The sequence below is a fragment of the Balaenoptera physalus genome (assembly GCF_965194825.1).
Source record: "Balaenoptera physalus genome assembly, chromosome: 12".
In the NCBI taxonomy this organism is placed as follows: domain Eukaryota; kingdom Metazoa; phylum Chordata; class Mammalia; order Artiodactyla; family Balaenopteridae; genus Balaenoptera; species Balaenoptera physalus.
In genome coordinates, this window is record NC_138897.1 from 74933648 (window position 1) to 74949716 (window position 16069).

At 50.4% G+C, this 16069-nt stretch overlaps 1 protein-coding gene across 7 annotated transcripts in view; it reads left to right on the forward strand.

Annotated features, from left to right (window-relative positions):
* Positions 1-16069, forward strand: part of LOC309639271 (kremen protein 1) — a 145760-nt gene that overhangs the window by 89439 nt on the left and 40252 nt on the right. For 6 of the 7 annotated variants that reach the window (XR_014251568.1, XR_014251569.1, XM_082416287.1 and 3 more), the window contains one exon: positions 5090-5214. Coding sequence is in view for 4 of the 7 variants with exons in the window: in XM_082416287.1 (XP_082272413.1) it covers positions 5090-5214 (125 nt within the window). In the remaining 3 variants the exon portion in view is untranslated. Of the gene's footprint in view, positions 1-5089; positions 5215-16069 lie in introns of those variants that run through there. The other variant, XM_082416290.1, reaches the window with a different exon arrangement.

Consider the following 16069-nt stretch of genomic DNA (forward strand, 5'->3'; position numbering starts at 1 on the left):
GGGTCCAGCCTGGCTGCACTTATGGCAGAACCTGAACTCAGATGCAGCCCTTGAGAGGAGATTTCCAGGACCTGGGTCAGACGCTGGCTGAGCCACCCCACATTAACCTAGGTCCCCTCAGTATTTTAGTCAATCCTCGTTTTTAGTTCACATGGGTTCATATACATAATGTGTGTGCACCCAGCCATCTCCTCACCCCACCCCAGCCCCCGGCAGGCTGGGAACCAGTGCCCACCTCCCCTCAGTCCAGTGCAGGTCCCTGGAACCCTGGGGTCTCCTCCTAGAAACTTTAGAAACTCACAAGGGAGTGGGTCAGGAGCTCCGGCCCCCCTAATAAAATGCCCCCTTCCAGCTCTCCAGGCGAGAGGTCAGGAGACAGGCAGCCCCGAGAGCAGACCCATCCCAGGGCCTCCTTCCTCTGGGCCCACGGCACCTACCTAGAGCAGAGGGGCTGCTCAGCACCTCCTGCCAAGGTGGCTGGAGCTCACCACCGCACAAGCCGCTCACAATAGTCTTCTCGTGGAAAATAAAATCTAAAGGAAATTCTGATACATGCTGCAACATGGATGAACCTTGAGGACATTATGCTGAGTGAAGTTAGCCAGTCACAAAAAGACAAATACTGTATGATTCCACTTATATGAGGTCCCTAGAGCAGCCAAATTCATAGAGACAGAAAGTAGAGTGGTGGTTGCCAGGGGCAGGAGGGGAGGAGGGATGCGGAGTTAGTGTTTAATGAGGATGGGGTTTCAGTTTTGCAAGATGAAAAGAGCTCTGGAGATGGATGGTGCTGACGGTTGCACAACAAATATGAATGTACTTAATGCCACTGAACCATACACTTAAAAATGGTTAAAAAGGTAAATTTAAATGATGTATATTTTGCCACAGTATTTTTGGTAAATTTATGTATTTTATTATTTTATTTTATTTATTTATTATTTCTGTCTGCGTTGGGTCTTCGTTGCTGCGCGTGGGCTTTTCTCTGGTTGAGGCGAGTGAGGGCTACTCTTTGTTGCGGTTCCCGGGCTTCTCATTGCGGTAGCTTTTCTTGTTGCGGAGCACAGGCTCTAGGCGCACAGGCTTCAGTAGTTGTGGCACATGGGCTCAGTAGTTGTGGCACGTGGGCTCTAGAGCGCAGGCTCAGTAGTTGTAGCGCACAGACTTAGTTGCTCCGTGGCATGTGGGATCTTCCTGGACCAGGGATCGAACCCGTGTCCCCTGCACTGGCAGGTGGATTCTCAACCACTGCGCCACCAGGGAAGCCCTACAATTTTTTTAAGTTAAAAAAAATATCTAAAATTTCCCTTCATCAAGCATCCTGCTATTCCCATTCTCCCACTGAATGCTGGCAGCAACATTTGGAGGTAACTTCTACTATTATTCTCATTTAATAGGTAAGAAAACAAAGGGGAGGGAGGTGACATGAGTGGCCTGAGTTCACCCAGCAAGTAAGTGTAGAGCCAGGGCTTGACCCAGGGCCAGACTGCAGGACCTGCTGTCTCCCACAGGGAGCCCTGGCCGCAAAGGGAGCCGCCCTTCCCTGATTACTTGCTACAGCTCTGCTCTGATTCCCCTGCCAGGGGCTGCAGACAGGATCCAGATGGTGGGTCCCCTGCTGACCAGGATGGGGCCGAATTGGAAAACCCCTCCTCCAGGGTTTCCAAATGCATCCCAGACTTCTGTCCTGGAAGCGCCTGGTGCCCTCTTGCTGGGATGGTGGGGGGCAGAGAGGCAGCCGAGCCTGGCCACTGGCCTGGACGGTGATTGTTGTGGGCGACAGGGGTTGGCACCAACCCAAGGTACCCCTACAGGCCCTGGAATGCCCAGTTTCCTCCGACCGTGAGACTCATCTCATCCTCACCTGAGCTCGTGCCCTGGGGCCACAGTAACAAAGTATCACAACTGGAGGGTATAAACAACACACTTATTGTGTCACAGCTCGGAGGCTGGGAGACTGCAGTTGAGGGCTCAGCAGGTGCCTTTGTGGGTTGGGAGGGAGAATCTGTTCCATTGCTCTCTCCACCTCCTGGTGGCCTCAGGCATTCCTTGGCTCATAGGTGGCCTTCTCCCTGTGTCTTCACATCATCTTCCCTCCATCTGTCTCTGTGTCCAAATTTCCCATTTCATAAGGACACGGCCGTAGTGGATGAGGACCCACCCCAATGACCTCATCTTAACTTGATCATCTACAAAGACTCTATTTCTAAATAACGTCACATTTCAAGGGGTGGGACTTCAACATCTTTTAGGGGGACACCATCCAACCCATAACTCTGTTCCACTACACTCTTACTCCTCTCAGCCTCCCTGGAGGCCAGTGGGGAAGGTTCTGAGGGTTGGGGACGTTTGCAAAGTGAAAGGGTATTTCACGTACTCTCTAAGGTTTTGTGAATTTATAACCATCATCGCATGTACTGAATGCTCACCGTGTGCCAGGCACTGGGCATACACACTCCCCCATCCTTAGCTGCAGGGCAGCTGTTACCATCCCATTTCACAGGTGGGTGACACAGCCCTCAGTTGAAGGAATGAAGCTTAGATCATTGCAGTTGGAGTAAAAGGCAATGCCTGGGAATTCGGGCAGGAGAGGAGGTGTGAGGGGGAGGTTATTTCTACCTCCTAAAAGTCTTCGGATCTGGTGACTTCTCTCCATCCCCACGTGCCTGCCTGTATCCGTGTCCTGGGGCTGCTGTAACAAATGACCATAGACTTGGTGGCTTAAAACAACAGAAGTTTATTCTCTCACACTTCTGGAAGCCGGAAGTCAAGATGTCAGCAGGGCTCCCTCTGAAGCCTCTAGAGGGGGATCCTTCCCTGCCACGTGCAGCTTCTGGTGGCTCCAGGCATTCCTTGGCTTGTGGCTGCATCCCTCTCTGATCTCTGCCTCTGTCTCCACATGGCCTCCTCTTCTCTGTCTCTCCTCCAGTGTCCTTTATAAGGACATTTGTCCTTGGATTTAGAGCTCACCCAGGTAAGCCAGGACGATGTCATCTCAAAATCATTAATTACATCTGCAGAGACTCTTTTCCAAATAAGGACACCTTCACAGCTTCCAGGACGTGGACATATGTTTTGGGGGTCACCATTCAACCCCTTCTTATAGTCCCAGCTGCCATCATCCAAGCTGGGCCACTGCAACTACCCCGTCTCCCAGCCTCCAGCGCGCACAGCCAGAGGAATCTTTCAGAAGCAGAGACCAGACCCCAGTCCCTTCCAACTTAAAGCCTCACAGGCTCCCAGAGCCTCAGGAAGCTCCCTCGGCCGGGTCCTGCTGACCTCTTAGGCCTTGGATCTCCCTGCTCCCCTCCCCGCACCCTGTTCCCACCACACTGACCTGCCCTTGGTTCCTGCAAGGGTCCACGCGTGCTCTTGCCTTCAGGCGTCCCCTGTGCGGTTACCGCCACTCCCTCTGCCTGGGATTCTTCCCATGGGCTTCACCTGGATGACTTTTGCTCGTCTACCAAGTCTGTTTAGAGAGATTCTCCTGCACTCCCCTTGACAAGTGAATCAGGGGCCTGAGTTCCCACAGCCTGTCCCCGTCACGAGTCGTCCCAGGGGGTTATAACGTGGGTTCACCTGTCTTTGCTCTCCGGACTGCGAGCTCGACCCGAGCAGGGCCCACCTCACCCACATCCATCCTGCTCACTGCAGAATGGCCGCCACCCGCTGCAGGGCACAGCTGGCGTCCTGCAGTGTGTCTGGGGGAGCGTGAGGGTCAGACATGGCTGGATCTTTCCTCCCACCTCCCACCCCAGCCCATCTTCCTTCCTCAGAGTCTAGGGAAACACTTTTTTCCCACCTTTAAAATCTTAAGTTCTGTTTGAATGTATGTATGTGTGTTTCCTATATAATAGCTTTATTGATATATAATTTACATACCGTACAATTCACCCAAAGTGTACAAGTCAATAGTTTTCAGTGTATTCAGAATTGTGCAATCATCACTACAGTCAACTTTAGAACATTTTCATTATCCCAAAAATAAATCCTATACATATGAGCAGTCATGACCCATTTCCCTCCGACTGCACCCCTTCCCCAGCCCCAGCCTCAGGCAACCAGTAATCTCTCTGTCTCCATGGAGTTCCCTATTCTGGACATTTCATACCAATAGAATCTTACAGTACGTGGCCTTTTGTGTCTGGCTTCTTTCACTTAGCATAATGTTTTCAAGATTCAGCCACGTTGTAGCGTGTGTCATCACTGCATTCCTTTTTATTGCCTGAATAATATTCCGTTATATGGATAGACCACTATTTATCCATTCATCAGCTGATGGACATTTGGATTGTTTCCACTTTGGGGCTATGATGAATAGTGACGCTGTGAACCTTTGTGTGCAAGTTTCCGTGTGGATATATGTTTTCATTTCTCTTGGGTCTATACCTAAGTGTGGTGAATGTGTTTTTCTTAATTAAAAATAATTTATATTTTAAATTACAAATGCAAAACACGAGAGATCACCAAAGCCACAAATTAGAAACAAGAAAATACAGACACGTCCATAATCCCTACAAACAAAGATATCTGGTGTCCTGCCCTGGAAACATCCCTTTGCTCTTGTTTACTTATATGGATCTTGAATGGGAGGCCGTGTATGTGGAAACTGTGACAACTCCTGGCCCTTGAATTCAGCTTCCTCTGATCTCTCGTGTGACTATCAATAAAGAACCATTCAGCGCAGATTAGAAATGAAACCAGCTTTAACTTCAAAGGACAAACAGCTAAGAGTTTAGCTAACAGCTAAGAAAGAAGGAAGATTTTCAGCTGTCTGGAGATGGGGGAAAGATTTTCAATGGGGCTGGAACTTCTCATTCTTTGGCCCAAAAAAAAAGCACTAAAAAGAAGGGAAGCCCAAACCCCAAACAAAAATCATCTAGGGAATCATTACATCAAGATAGATGGATTACAAGTGATTTATTTTCTTTTTGAAAAAATTTAATGATATTATATTATTATAATGTTTTACCACTAAAAAGATTCTAAGAAGGCTTTGAGGGATTACTGATGAAAAAGAGTGATTTTATAAAACCCAGCAATTCTTAAGGAGAGTGCAGCCAAAAAGGCCTTTTTTGTTCTTTTATAGTTTCTTCCAAGAATGGGCTCACTGAGACAGAGGCCGAGTGAGCAGACAGCCGCAGACCTGAGGGAAGCTATGAACATCTCAACTCCAAGAATGAGAGTTGCCTGTGAGCACATAGGAAAAAACAGGTAAGAAAAGGCATTAAAAGTGTCTCTCTTTAAAACGATTGTGGGGAAAAAATGGAAATTCTTAACCATTCATGACCGGCTGAAACTTCATGTTTGCTTTCTTAAATATCTTGCTGCAAACCTTTTCCCAAACTATATGTTCGTTATTACAAAAATAATTCTTATAAGCATCCCTTCTTAAACAGATATTAGTAATTCTAATATTCATGATCAAGTGTTTTAAAGATTTCCACTTAAATCTAAATCTAAAACGTATCATTAAACAGAAACACATTCTTGTCTACTCAGAAGTACAGTCTAGAGGCGGCTGGATGCCTGGCACAGAAGCTGCTGCTTTCCACTCCTTCACCCAGGGTAGACATTGCTAAGTGATCACAGCACTCTTTTCCACCAAACTAGAGACTGTCTCTGTATCCCTATCTATTCTTCTCAAAAGGTAACTTCTAGGAGTGAATCAGAGGGGGCAAAAAAAAACAAAAAACAAAAACCACTCATTAATGTGCAAGTACAAACCTAAGGCGCCACCTAGTGGCAGAGCTTCCTAATTGCAGGCAGAGTACAACTAAAACTATCCCGTTTTATTTATTTTTTTAAATTAATTTTTATTTATTTATTTATTTATTTATTATTTTTGGCTGTGTTGGGTCTTCGTTTCTGTGTGAGGGCTTTCTCCAGTTGCAGCGAGTGGGGGCCACTCTTCATCGCGGTGTGCGGGCCTCTCACTGTTGCGGCCTCTCGTTGCGGAGCACAGGCTCCAGACGCACAGGCTCAGTAGTTGCGGCTCACGGGCTTAGTTGCTCTGCGGCATGTGGGATCTTCCCGGACCAGGGCTCGAATCCATGTCCCCTGCATCGGCAGGCAGACTCAACCACTGCGCCACCAGGGAAGCCCATATCCCCAGTTTTAGAAAGAACCGGATCCCTGGGCCAGCAAAGCCAGTCACGATGACAGTAAATAAACTATGCAGTCTAGTCTTGAGCAAATACAGTAGCCCTCCTAGAGAAAAGTTTTGTATTTCAACATGGGTTTTCCTTGCTTTAGCCCAAGAGATTGGCCAATAGAAGAATGTCAGGCAACAACTAGTAGCAACAAAGGGCCTTTAGAAAACCCCAAATTCTTCCCCAATATTCTCTTTGCCAAAGACTGACTCTTCTGTCTGTCAGGTTCCCAAGCTGCCCAGATTTCTCATTCTGCAAACTACATACACCATGCCTCAGAGTCACGTGGGTACATTTTCCTGAGCAGAATATGCCAGGCCCTGCATAAGGAGCTCATCTGAAGTCTCCTCTTAGCAACCTAGCCTGAGACAAGTGCTGCTATCCCCGTTTTCCAGGCAAATACACTGAGGCTCAGAGAGGGGAAGCAACTTGGCCAAGGTCACACAGTGAGGAAGATACAAGCAGGATTGAAACGTCCTCCTGGCCAAGCTGGGGCTACAGACCCCACAATGTCAGCCCCATCCTGACAGCAGGCTGCCCTTCTTGCTGGAGGAGTCTAAGCAGGTCAGCTGTGCTCCTGGGAACGTCCCACCGGGGCAGGGCACAAGCAGCCCAGATGGGCCAACGGGCCCCATCAGGAGGGGGCTGGGCACAGTGCAGTGTCCCAGGGCCAATTTGGGACCTGGACTGTCCCGACCACCTGCTCCAGGGTTCTGCAGCAAGACGTTGAGTCGCACTCTGTGGTCACTAGCTGTGCAGTTTATCAGCCTCCCTGACCTCCCTTTCCTGGGCAGAATACCTCTGCATGGGTGGCTGTGATAATGCATGCCGTCTGCAGGCACATAGATAAAGGCTTGGGGCTGACTCAGTAGAAGACAGGTCATTGCTGCCCACCCCCCACCCCCTGTTCCTCTCCACCATCCTGTCCTCCTGCGGTCTCTCTGCTCTCTCCACATCGCTGTCTGCCTGTGTGGCTACTCTGAGCCCCACCTCTTTCCATGTCAGGCCCAGCTCCTCCCTGCTGATGGCAGGGCTCAGTCTCTCTGTCTCTGTATGTTTATCTCTGTCTCTAACATTTTCTTTCTCTCTCTCTTATCCTCCCTCTCTCTCTCACCCTCCTCTTCTCTATCTCTGTCTTCTCTCCCCTTCTCTTCCTCTTCTTCCCTCCCTGGGATCAGGGGAGGACACAGTCAACTTCAGCTTCTCGTGGCTCCAGCGGGTGGACATGGGGGGCAGCCCTGGCTCTCTGCCAGGTCCTTCCCTCTGGCCAGGGCCCCCACCTCCCCATCACCTCCCTGAACAGCCTCCACTCAGGTGTGTCATGAGTAACCGGAATCCCTGGGCCAGGCCTGCTGAGGACAGAGGCACAGGGTCCTTCCCGGGAGGGGAGGGAGGGGCCGCCTCCCAGGGTACAGCTGGTTCAGAGGCGCAGCTCCTGATCCAGCCCTGGCCCTTGTGGATCCTCTGCCTGCCCAGAGGTGGAGATCCATGTCAAAACTTCACCCCAACACCCAGGGGCCCTCCCAGGATGCAGGCAATAGCAGCTTCCAGAGCTGGAATTGTAAGAGTTGCCATTTCATATGTGTGCATGCGCGGGTGCACACACACATGAATTTAATTCTTAGGGCAGAGGGTGAATATAATATGTATACTTTTTGGTATTAATTTTTTTCAAACCATGCAAAAGGATTCATAGTGAAAACTAACACCCTCAGTCCCTCAGTTCACCTTCCCAAAGGCAGCCAGTTAGCAGTTTCTTGTGAATTCTTCTAAAGAAAGTAAGTACATGATCTGAGTACTTACGGGTAGATATTCCTGCAATTTCCCCCCAATGGCAGCATCCTTTACACACAGCTGCACTTACTTTTTTCACTTAACAACTGATCTTAGAAGTTCCATAATCTAGGGACTTCCCTGGTGGCGCAGTGGTTAAGAATCCGCCTGCCAATGCAGGGGACATGGGTTCGAGCCCTGGTCTGGGAAGATCCCACATGCTGCGGAGCAGCTGGGCCCGTGAGCCACAACTACTGAGCCTGCGCGTCTGGAGCCTGTGCCCCGCAACGGGAGGGGCCGCGATAGTGAAAGGCCCGCGCACCGCAATGAAGAGCGGCCCCCGCACCGCGATGAAGAGTGGCCCCCACTTGCCGCAACTAGAGAAAGCCCTCGCACGAAACGAAGACCCAACACAGCCAAAAATAAATAAATAAATAAAGTAGCTATTAAAAAAAAAAAAAAGAATCCGCCTGCCAATGCAGGGGACATGCATTCGAGCCCTGGCCCAGGAAGATCCCACATGACACGGAGCAACTAAGCCCGCCTGCCACAACTACTGAGCCTGCGCTCTAGAGCCCGTGAGCCACAACTACTGAGCCTGCGTGCCACAACTACTGAAGCCCATGTGCCTATAGTCTGTGCTCTGCAACAAGAGAAACCACCACAAAGAAAAGTAGCCCCCACTCGCTGCAACTAGAGAAAAGCCCATGCGCAGCAACAAAGACCCAACGCAGCCAAAAAAAAAAAAAGTTCCCTAATCTACCTCATCTTTATATATATAAATATATATAAGCCTTATCTTTATATGTATATGTATATATAATTCACATGCCACAAAACTCATTCTTTAGTATGAATAATTCAGTGGTTTTTAGTATATTCAGAGTTGTGTAACCATCGCCACTAATTTTAGAACATTTTCATCACCCCAAAAAGAACCCCCCCCCCAAAAAAAAAAAAAGAAACCCCATACCCACTAGCAGTCACTCCCCATCCCCTGCCCCCAGCCCCTGGCAACCACTAATCTATTTTTTGTCTCTAGGGATTTGCCTATTCTAGACATTTCATATAAATACAATATGTAGCCTTTTGTGTCTGGCTTCTTTCACTCAGCATGATGTTTTCAAGGTTCATCCGTGCTGGAGCATGTATCAGTACTGTGTTCCTTTCAATGGCTGACTAATATTCCACCGTATATGTATGCCACATTTCACTTATCTCTGTTCTTTTTACTGGCAATACAGCATTCCACTGATGGGTGTACCTTAATATACTAGTCTCCTGCAAGGGGCATTTAGGTTGTTTCCAGTCTTTTGATACTACATATAGTACTGCAGTTAATTTCCTTCTGTTCTTTGCAAATATACATGTAAGAAACTTCCTCACTGTGGAATTACTAGGTCAAAGGAAGACACATTTTGCCTTCTATTACATATTACCAACTGTGCTCCAAAGAGGGCATATGTGAAGTGACATTTTCTCCACATCCTTGCCAACTCACTTTTTCAAAGATTTTAAGTCCTTACCATCAGTTTTGGAAGGTGCTATCTCATTGTGGTTTTCATCTGCAATTTTTTCTTTTGAGTGAAATTGAATGCCTTTTCATTCTGAGTTGTCTGTTCATAACTTTTGTCTATTTCTCTATTGGGTCATTGATTGATGTTATTGATTTGTAAGAGCTCTTTACATGTGGAGGAAATTAGTCTTTTTTTCTGATTGATATGTTGAAAATTTTTTCCACAGTTAATCATATTATTCTTTTTCAATGCAGATATTTTTATGTACCCAGTGTATCCTTTATGGCTTCTGGGGTATGTAGTTTTCCTAGTACTCTTAGAAAGATTATGGAAAGGGCCCAGCATCTATTTATGATCCATCAGGGGAATCAGACAAATCAACAGATGGCTCCTGCATAGAACTCTGTGAGTGGAGAAGCCCAGTGGACATGTGATCCAGTCTTGGGGTATGGGACACCTTCCTAGAGGCAGGGAGGGGGTGATGTCTGAGCTGTGACAGAAGGGGGAGTGGGCATTGGTAGGCAGAGGGGATGGGATGGGAAACCCCTGCGGTCCAGCTGGAGAGCACAGGGTTAGCTGGGAGGATAGAGACTCTCTTTGGTGTCCTAGGGTCTGGGACACAGGGAGATTGAGCAGGCCAGGCCACATTCAGTTCCCACCCTGAGGGCAGCAGGGACACTGAAGGTTTCCCTCACAGGGAAATACCTCCAGTAACCTTTGGGAAGATCCCAAAAGACTGGAAGGGTCAGAGAGGAGGTGAGAAGCCACCAAGGAAACTGAAGCCACGTCCCATAGAGGGTGGGGAGGCTGGAAGGGACAGAGCTGAGGAGTGGGCAGATGGAGAGGATCCAGGCTTGGCCCTGCAGGGCTGGACAGGAGGGCAGGGCAGGGAGAGCCTGGAGTCCAGGTGCTCCAGGGGTGCACATCCCCCATGCTGTCCATCCACTTATGACTCCCTGGGCCAAGCCACGGGCTAGAAATCCATCTCTTCTGGGTCCAGCAGCTCCATCTGCCTTACAGGGCTTCCCAGGCACAATTTATACCAATGCAGGCAGCCCAGAGCCTATTGGTCAGCCAGTGCCAGGCAAGGGCAGCAGATGGCAGAAGGACCAGCTCCTGCCTCTTAGGGGTGTGGGAGTGTGGGTCTGAGGGAGGCAGAGCCTGTCGTGCAGAGGATGGTGCTGGGCTGGCACCCTGGTCCTGCCCCCTCTGCCCGGTCCCCACAGGAGCTGAGACCGACAACCTGGGGTCCTCTTCCCCAAGTGCTCTTCTCTCTGTGTCTGTCTGTCTCTTTTTCTGTCTCTCTGTCTTTCCATCTGCCTCTCTCTACATCTCTCTGGCTGACATCTCTCCCTCTGTCTCCAGCTTGCTGGCTCTCTTTCTCTCTTTCTGAGTATCTCTCTATATCTCTATATCTCTCTCTGGCTCTTTCTCTCTCCCTCTCCTCTTCCTCCTCAGAATCACTTCCTCAGAGTGGAACCCATTCATCCTGGGGGTGTCAGGTGGGGCAGGCCCACATGCTCCTGGCCCAGCAGGCACCTCCTGGGACTGGCAGGGCTGGCAGGCAGCTCCAGGGTCTCCGCTCTGAATGGCTCCTCTTGCCTGTCCTTCGTGCCTGCCAGGTCCATCTCAACCACAGGGACTTGTGGCCACCACTCCAGATGCGTCCAGCAGGGGGTGGGTTTCACCTCACTGTGGCCGGGAAGAGGACATTTTCCCACACAGAAGGCCCTTTCACTTGGCAGACCTTGTTCCTAGACCCTTGGTCACCAAGCATCCCCCTTACTAGCCTAGAAGTGATTACTAGCCCACTACTAGTGATTTAGGGTTTAAATGAGGAAGAATCCCTGTTAACTGGGACCCAACATTTAACAACATTCATTAACACTCTAGCGTAAATGAGCCAAACTCTACCCCCTCCAGCTAGGTGGATGTTGCCTAAGGAGACCTCATTAGTCTGTTTTTGCAGGAGGAGAGATGTGGAAAAAGAAGCAGAGCCAGGGATACCCAAAGAAGGGAGGTAGGGCAAAGATGGGGGGCAGAAAGGAGGAGATTTGTGGGCAAGGAACCAGAGGAAGGGAAGTGGGACAAACATTGTTAAGGAGAAGGCCTCTTATCTGTCCATTTCTTCACAGTCAGCAAAGCACAGTCACAGGAAAGTCCCCGAGTCTTGTATCCCTCCCTCCCCCAGTTTCCAGATGGGGGCACTGAGGCCCAGAGAGAAGGGACTCACTGTAGATCATGCAGACATCCAGGTGTCCGAACTCCAAATACAGGTGCCCTGGCTGCCACCCTGTCGTCCTCCCCTGACCCAAGGTGCCGGTCTCTCCCCCTGAGGATTCCTGAGGAGGGCAGGAAAGCCCTCTCTCGGAGCCCTAATTTATGATTTTCCGACAGCTTCCTTCCTCCCATCACTCCTTCCAGCTCCAGTCCCAGCTCCATGAGGAAGGAATGAACTGGGTGAGAAGGGCAGCTCCATGGAGCATAAATAACTTAGCTGGGCAGCTGCAGGTTCTCCGGGTCCCCCAGCATCCCCGCTCTGGCCCAGCGAGGGGCCGCAGGGCCAGGCCTCCACATCAAAGGCACAAAAAGCGGGCATTGTTCCCTAACCTGGAAGGCCGGCCCACCGGCCCTGCCCTTTGTCTGGGCAGAGGCTTCGATGGCGATGGTGCTGGCGCTGACTGGGCCCCTGGGGGCTCCGGGTACCCCCAGGCCTCTTGGGCTGCTCCCTCCCCTATAGAATGGGCACGACATGGGTACAGATCAACTGGGGCACCTGGGCTCACACAAGCTGGTGTGCAAGCAGGGCTAATTTTATGGGCCCCCCCACCCCCAGCCAGGGAAACTGTCCTTGGGACATAGTCAGAGGGAAGAGGTCCTTAGCACAGGCTCCAGGGGCAGTTCACAGGGAAGGGAGGCTGCGACCCAGGTTTGTTTGCTGTTAGAACAGCATTTCCTGTTTGGATTAGGCCGGCTGGATGTGTCAGTGAATCCACACCAGAAGGGCTGTGTTTCCCAGACCCCATGGCCTGCTCCCGGGTTGGGTGTGTGTGTGTGTGTGTGTGTGTGTGTGTGTGTGTGTGTGTGTGTGTGTGTGTTTATGCATGTGCTCCCTCTCACCTCCTCAGCCTCCCGACGGGAGTCTAAATCTGAGCTGAGTTCTCTTTTTGCCCAAAGAAACCCCCTTGCAGGGTCAGAGGGCAGCAGTGTGGCCTCATGGGTAAGCGTAGAGGCCGGCACCCATCACTCACCAGCCGTGGGCCCCACACCTGGGGATAATATGGAGGCCTCCCGGGTGTGGGAGAAAAGGGCAGGCGACAATGCAAGCAAAATGCTTAGCACAGCGCCTGGCACACGGTCAGCGCTCAGACCGGACCGGAAGCTGCTGTTGTTGCTGGCGGTTGTGGTTCAGTCTTGGCAGCTGAGAAGATCAGCCCCCCAGGGAAGAGGCCCCACCCACAGGGGCCTTGAGCCAGCGGGCCCCTCTCCTCCCCATCTCAGCAAACACTGAAACCTCAAATGACCAAACCCAGGTCCCTGCAGCATTTCCTGCCCTTCCTGCTCAGGGGGGAAAGAGGACCAGAAAATAGGCTGATATCCACCAGGAGAGTGCACCCTCAAAAGGGGGCTTCATACTGTGCCCCAGGACCACCGCGCAGAGACCCAAAGCTTTAAAAACTGCCTTGTTTTTTGTTTGTTTAATTGAAGTATAGTTGATTTACAATGTTGTGTTAGTTTCTGGTGTACAGCCAAGTGATTCAGTTATATATATATTCAGTTTTTCAGATTATTTTCCATTATAGCTTATTACAAGATACTGAATATAGTTCCCTATGCTATACAGTAGGACCTTGTTGTTTATCTGTCTTATATAAAGTAGTGTGTATCTGTTAATCCCAAACTCCTAGTTTATCCCTCCCCCGCTTTCCCCTTTGGTAACCATAGGTTTGTTTTCTATGTCTGTGAGTCTGTTTCTGTTTTGTAAATAAGTTCATTTGTACCATTTTTTTAGAATCTACGTGTAAGTGATATCATATGGTATTTGCCTTTCTCTCTCTGACTGACTTCTCTTAGTATGATAATCTCTAGGTCCATCCATGTTTCTGTAAATGGCAATATTTCATTCTTTTTTATGGTTGAGTAATATTCCATGGTATATGTATATACCACATCTTCTTTATCCATTCATCTGTCGATGGACACTTAGGTTGCTTCCATGTCTTAAAACTGCCTTGTTTTTTCAGGCAAGGAAATGAGGCTCCGAGAGGGGAGGTGACTTGTCCCGGGTCACACAGTGTCCAGTGGTTGCTCTGGAATTGACACCTAGGCCTATGGGGTGCTGAGCCTATGTGGTAACCACCAGGCTGCACTGGCATGGGGGTCTAGCTGTAGTTTTAAATAAATACCCTGGACCAAGGGACCCCAGCCTCAGTAAGGATAGGACCCTTTCTGATGTCAAAATGTTGATCACAGCTTTTCCTGGGAGCATCCATTGCTGGAGAAATTTGCAGTGGCCTGGAGCACCCACGAGTTTGGTGATAAAGGAACATATATGCCATTCATCACAGGAGCATCTCAGACACGTTGCAAACAGATGTGGTAGTGCCTCCTCATTCTGTGGCCCTCCTGGGCCTTCCCAGGACAGAAGCCACTGCCCAGCACTTCCCCTTCCTAAAGAGCTGCATACCCTCCAAAGTGCCCTTTGGGGTGTTGGTTTTTTTTGTTTTTTTTTTTTAATTAATTAATTAATTTATTTATTTATTTATGGCTGTGTTGGGTCTTCGCTTCTGTGCGAGGGCTTTCTCTAGTTGCGGCAAGTGGGGGCCGCTCTTCATCGCGGTGCGTGGGCCTCTTATCATCGCGGCCTTTCTTGTTGTGGAGCACAGGCTCCAGACGCGCAGGCTCAGCAATTGTGGCTCACGGGCCCGGTCGCTCCGCGGCATGTGGGATCCTCCCAGACCAGGCCACCAGGGAAGCCCCAGGGTGTTGGGTTTTGATCGTGGCCACCTGACCAGGCCTCAGATGGGCCTGGGACCATCTCATAAGATGGCCCCTTGAGAGTGACAAGTTATCTAGAGGATTAAGTAACTGATCTAGTTGTGTCAAAAATAAGAGCTAACCAGAGAGGTGCAAAGCTGCTTTTCTTGGGGGTCAGACAGATGGCACATAGAGGTGCCCAAAAATCACAGATGGAAGGGAGGGAGGCAGCTCCCCTAGGGGGGCAAAGTTGGCACCATGATGACGTTGTTGGAGGATGTGAGGAGCCCTTGGGGGAACCACGTGAAGCAGGGGACTGTGGGGGCCAAGGCATATCTCATTCCTGCACACACCCCATAAGGAACGTGCAACTGTTCTCCTTACAAAGAGAAACTGAGGCTCAGAGAGGGGCAGGCCTTGCCCCAGCTAACACGGGCAGAGGGGGCAGAGGGAGGGTTTGAACCCAGCTCTCACTGCCTGCCCCCTCGGGAGACAGGGGTCGGCTCTCTCCACTGGCACACCCTCTGCCCTCTGACTCAGCCCAGGGCCCTGTGCTGCTCTGGTGAGTCTAGGAGAGGTAGTCCCAGGAATCAGAGGTCAGGGCCAGCATGCCCTTCTTGCTGGAGTGTTTCTAGCAGAGATCCTAGATCTGGACAAGCCACAGCAGGATCCTGTAGGACAGGCCCCCGGTGCACTGCCACAGTGGTAGGGGCTTCACCAGCCTGGGACTGCCTGCTGCCCATCAGTTCTGGCAGAAGGGGGTGGGGGGAGGTCAGAGACTGTCCTGGAGTTTGGGGAGGGTCTGGGTGCCCTCTGATGAGAACATAAACACACATTCTGGTCACAGACACATACATCACACACATGCACACAGGCATCACACATTTCACATGCCCCTATCACACCTGCACACATATGTATCACACACACATACCATACTTTCATACACTTTGGTAGGATTCACAGCCCTCTCCCCAGTAGCTCATCCATGTACCCCAGATGAAGTAACTCCACTGTAAGCCAGTCCTTTCCTTGTCACTGATGGGGAAACCCAGGCCCATAGCAACTGATGTCTGCACTCTTCCTTAATTGTGCTAAAGAGCTGACACCCCCTCTGAAGTCAGGAGACCTGGATTTGAATCCTAGTTCTTCCAACCACTGATGGGGTGCTTTAGACAGATGACATCTCCTCTCTGCCTCAGTTTCTCCATCTGTAAAATGGTGATAAGAGTGGACACTGACTTTATGGGGTCAGCCCAGGTCTTCTCCTAGGGGGACTACGAGTGCCTGGGCCTCCTTTTTTCTCTCTGTAAAATGGGGATAATTGTGCCCACCTCACCCAGAGTGGTTTGAAGATTAAACCGAGAGAGGATGTGAGGCGGCGATGAGGTGCCCTGCACACAGTGGCGCTCACTGCTCAGGAAGCCTTTGTTGCATGGATGGACAGTCCCTCGTGGCTCGGGAACTGGAACCCTCAAAAATGTCGAGAGGGGATGACGCCCCCGCATCATTAGCCCAGGCTTGTTGGGTTTGGGTCCTGGCTGCGTCTGAGACCGTGGCCCAGCCTCAGCTCCCCACTTTGCAACACGTGGGAGGGCACCTCGAAACTGGCACCGCGCCCCCAAAAGGGCCACGCGGCGCAGGGCGCCA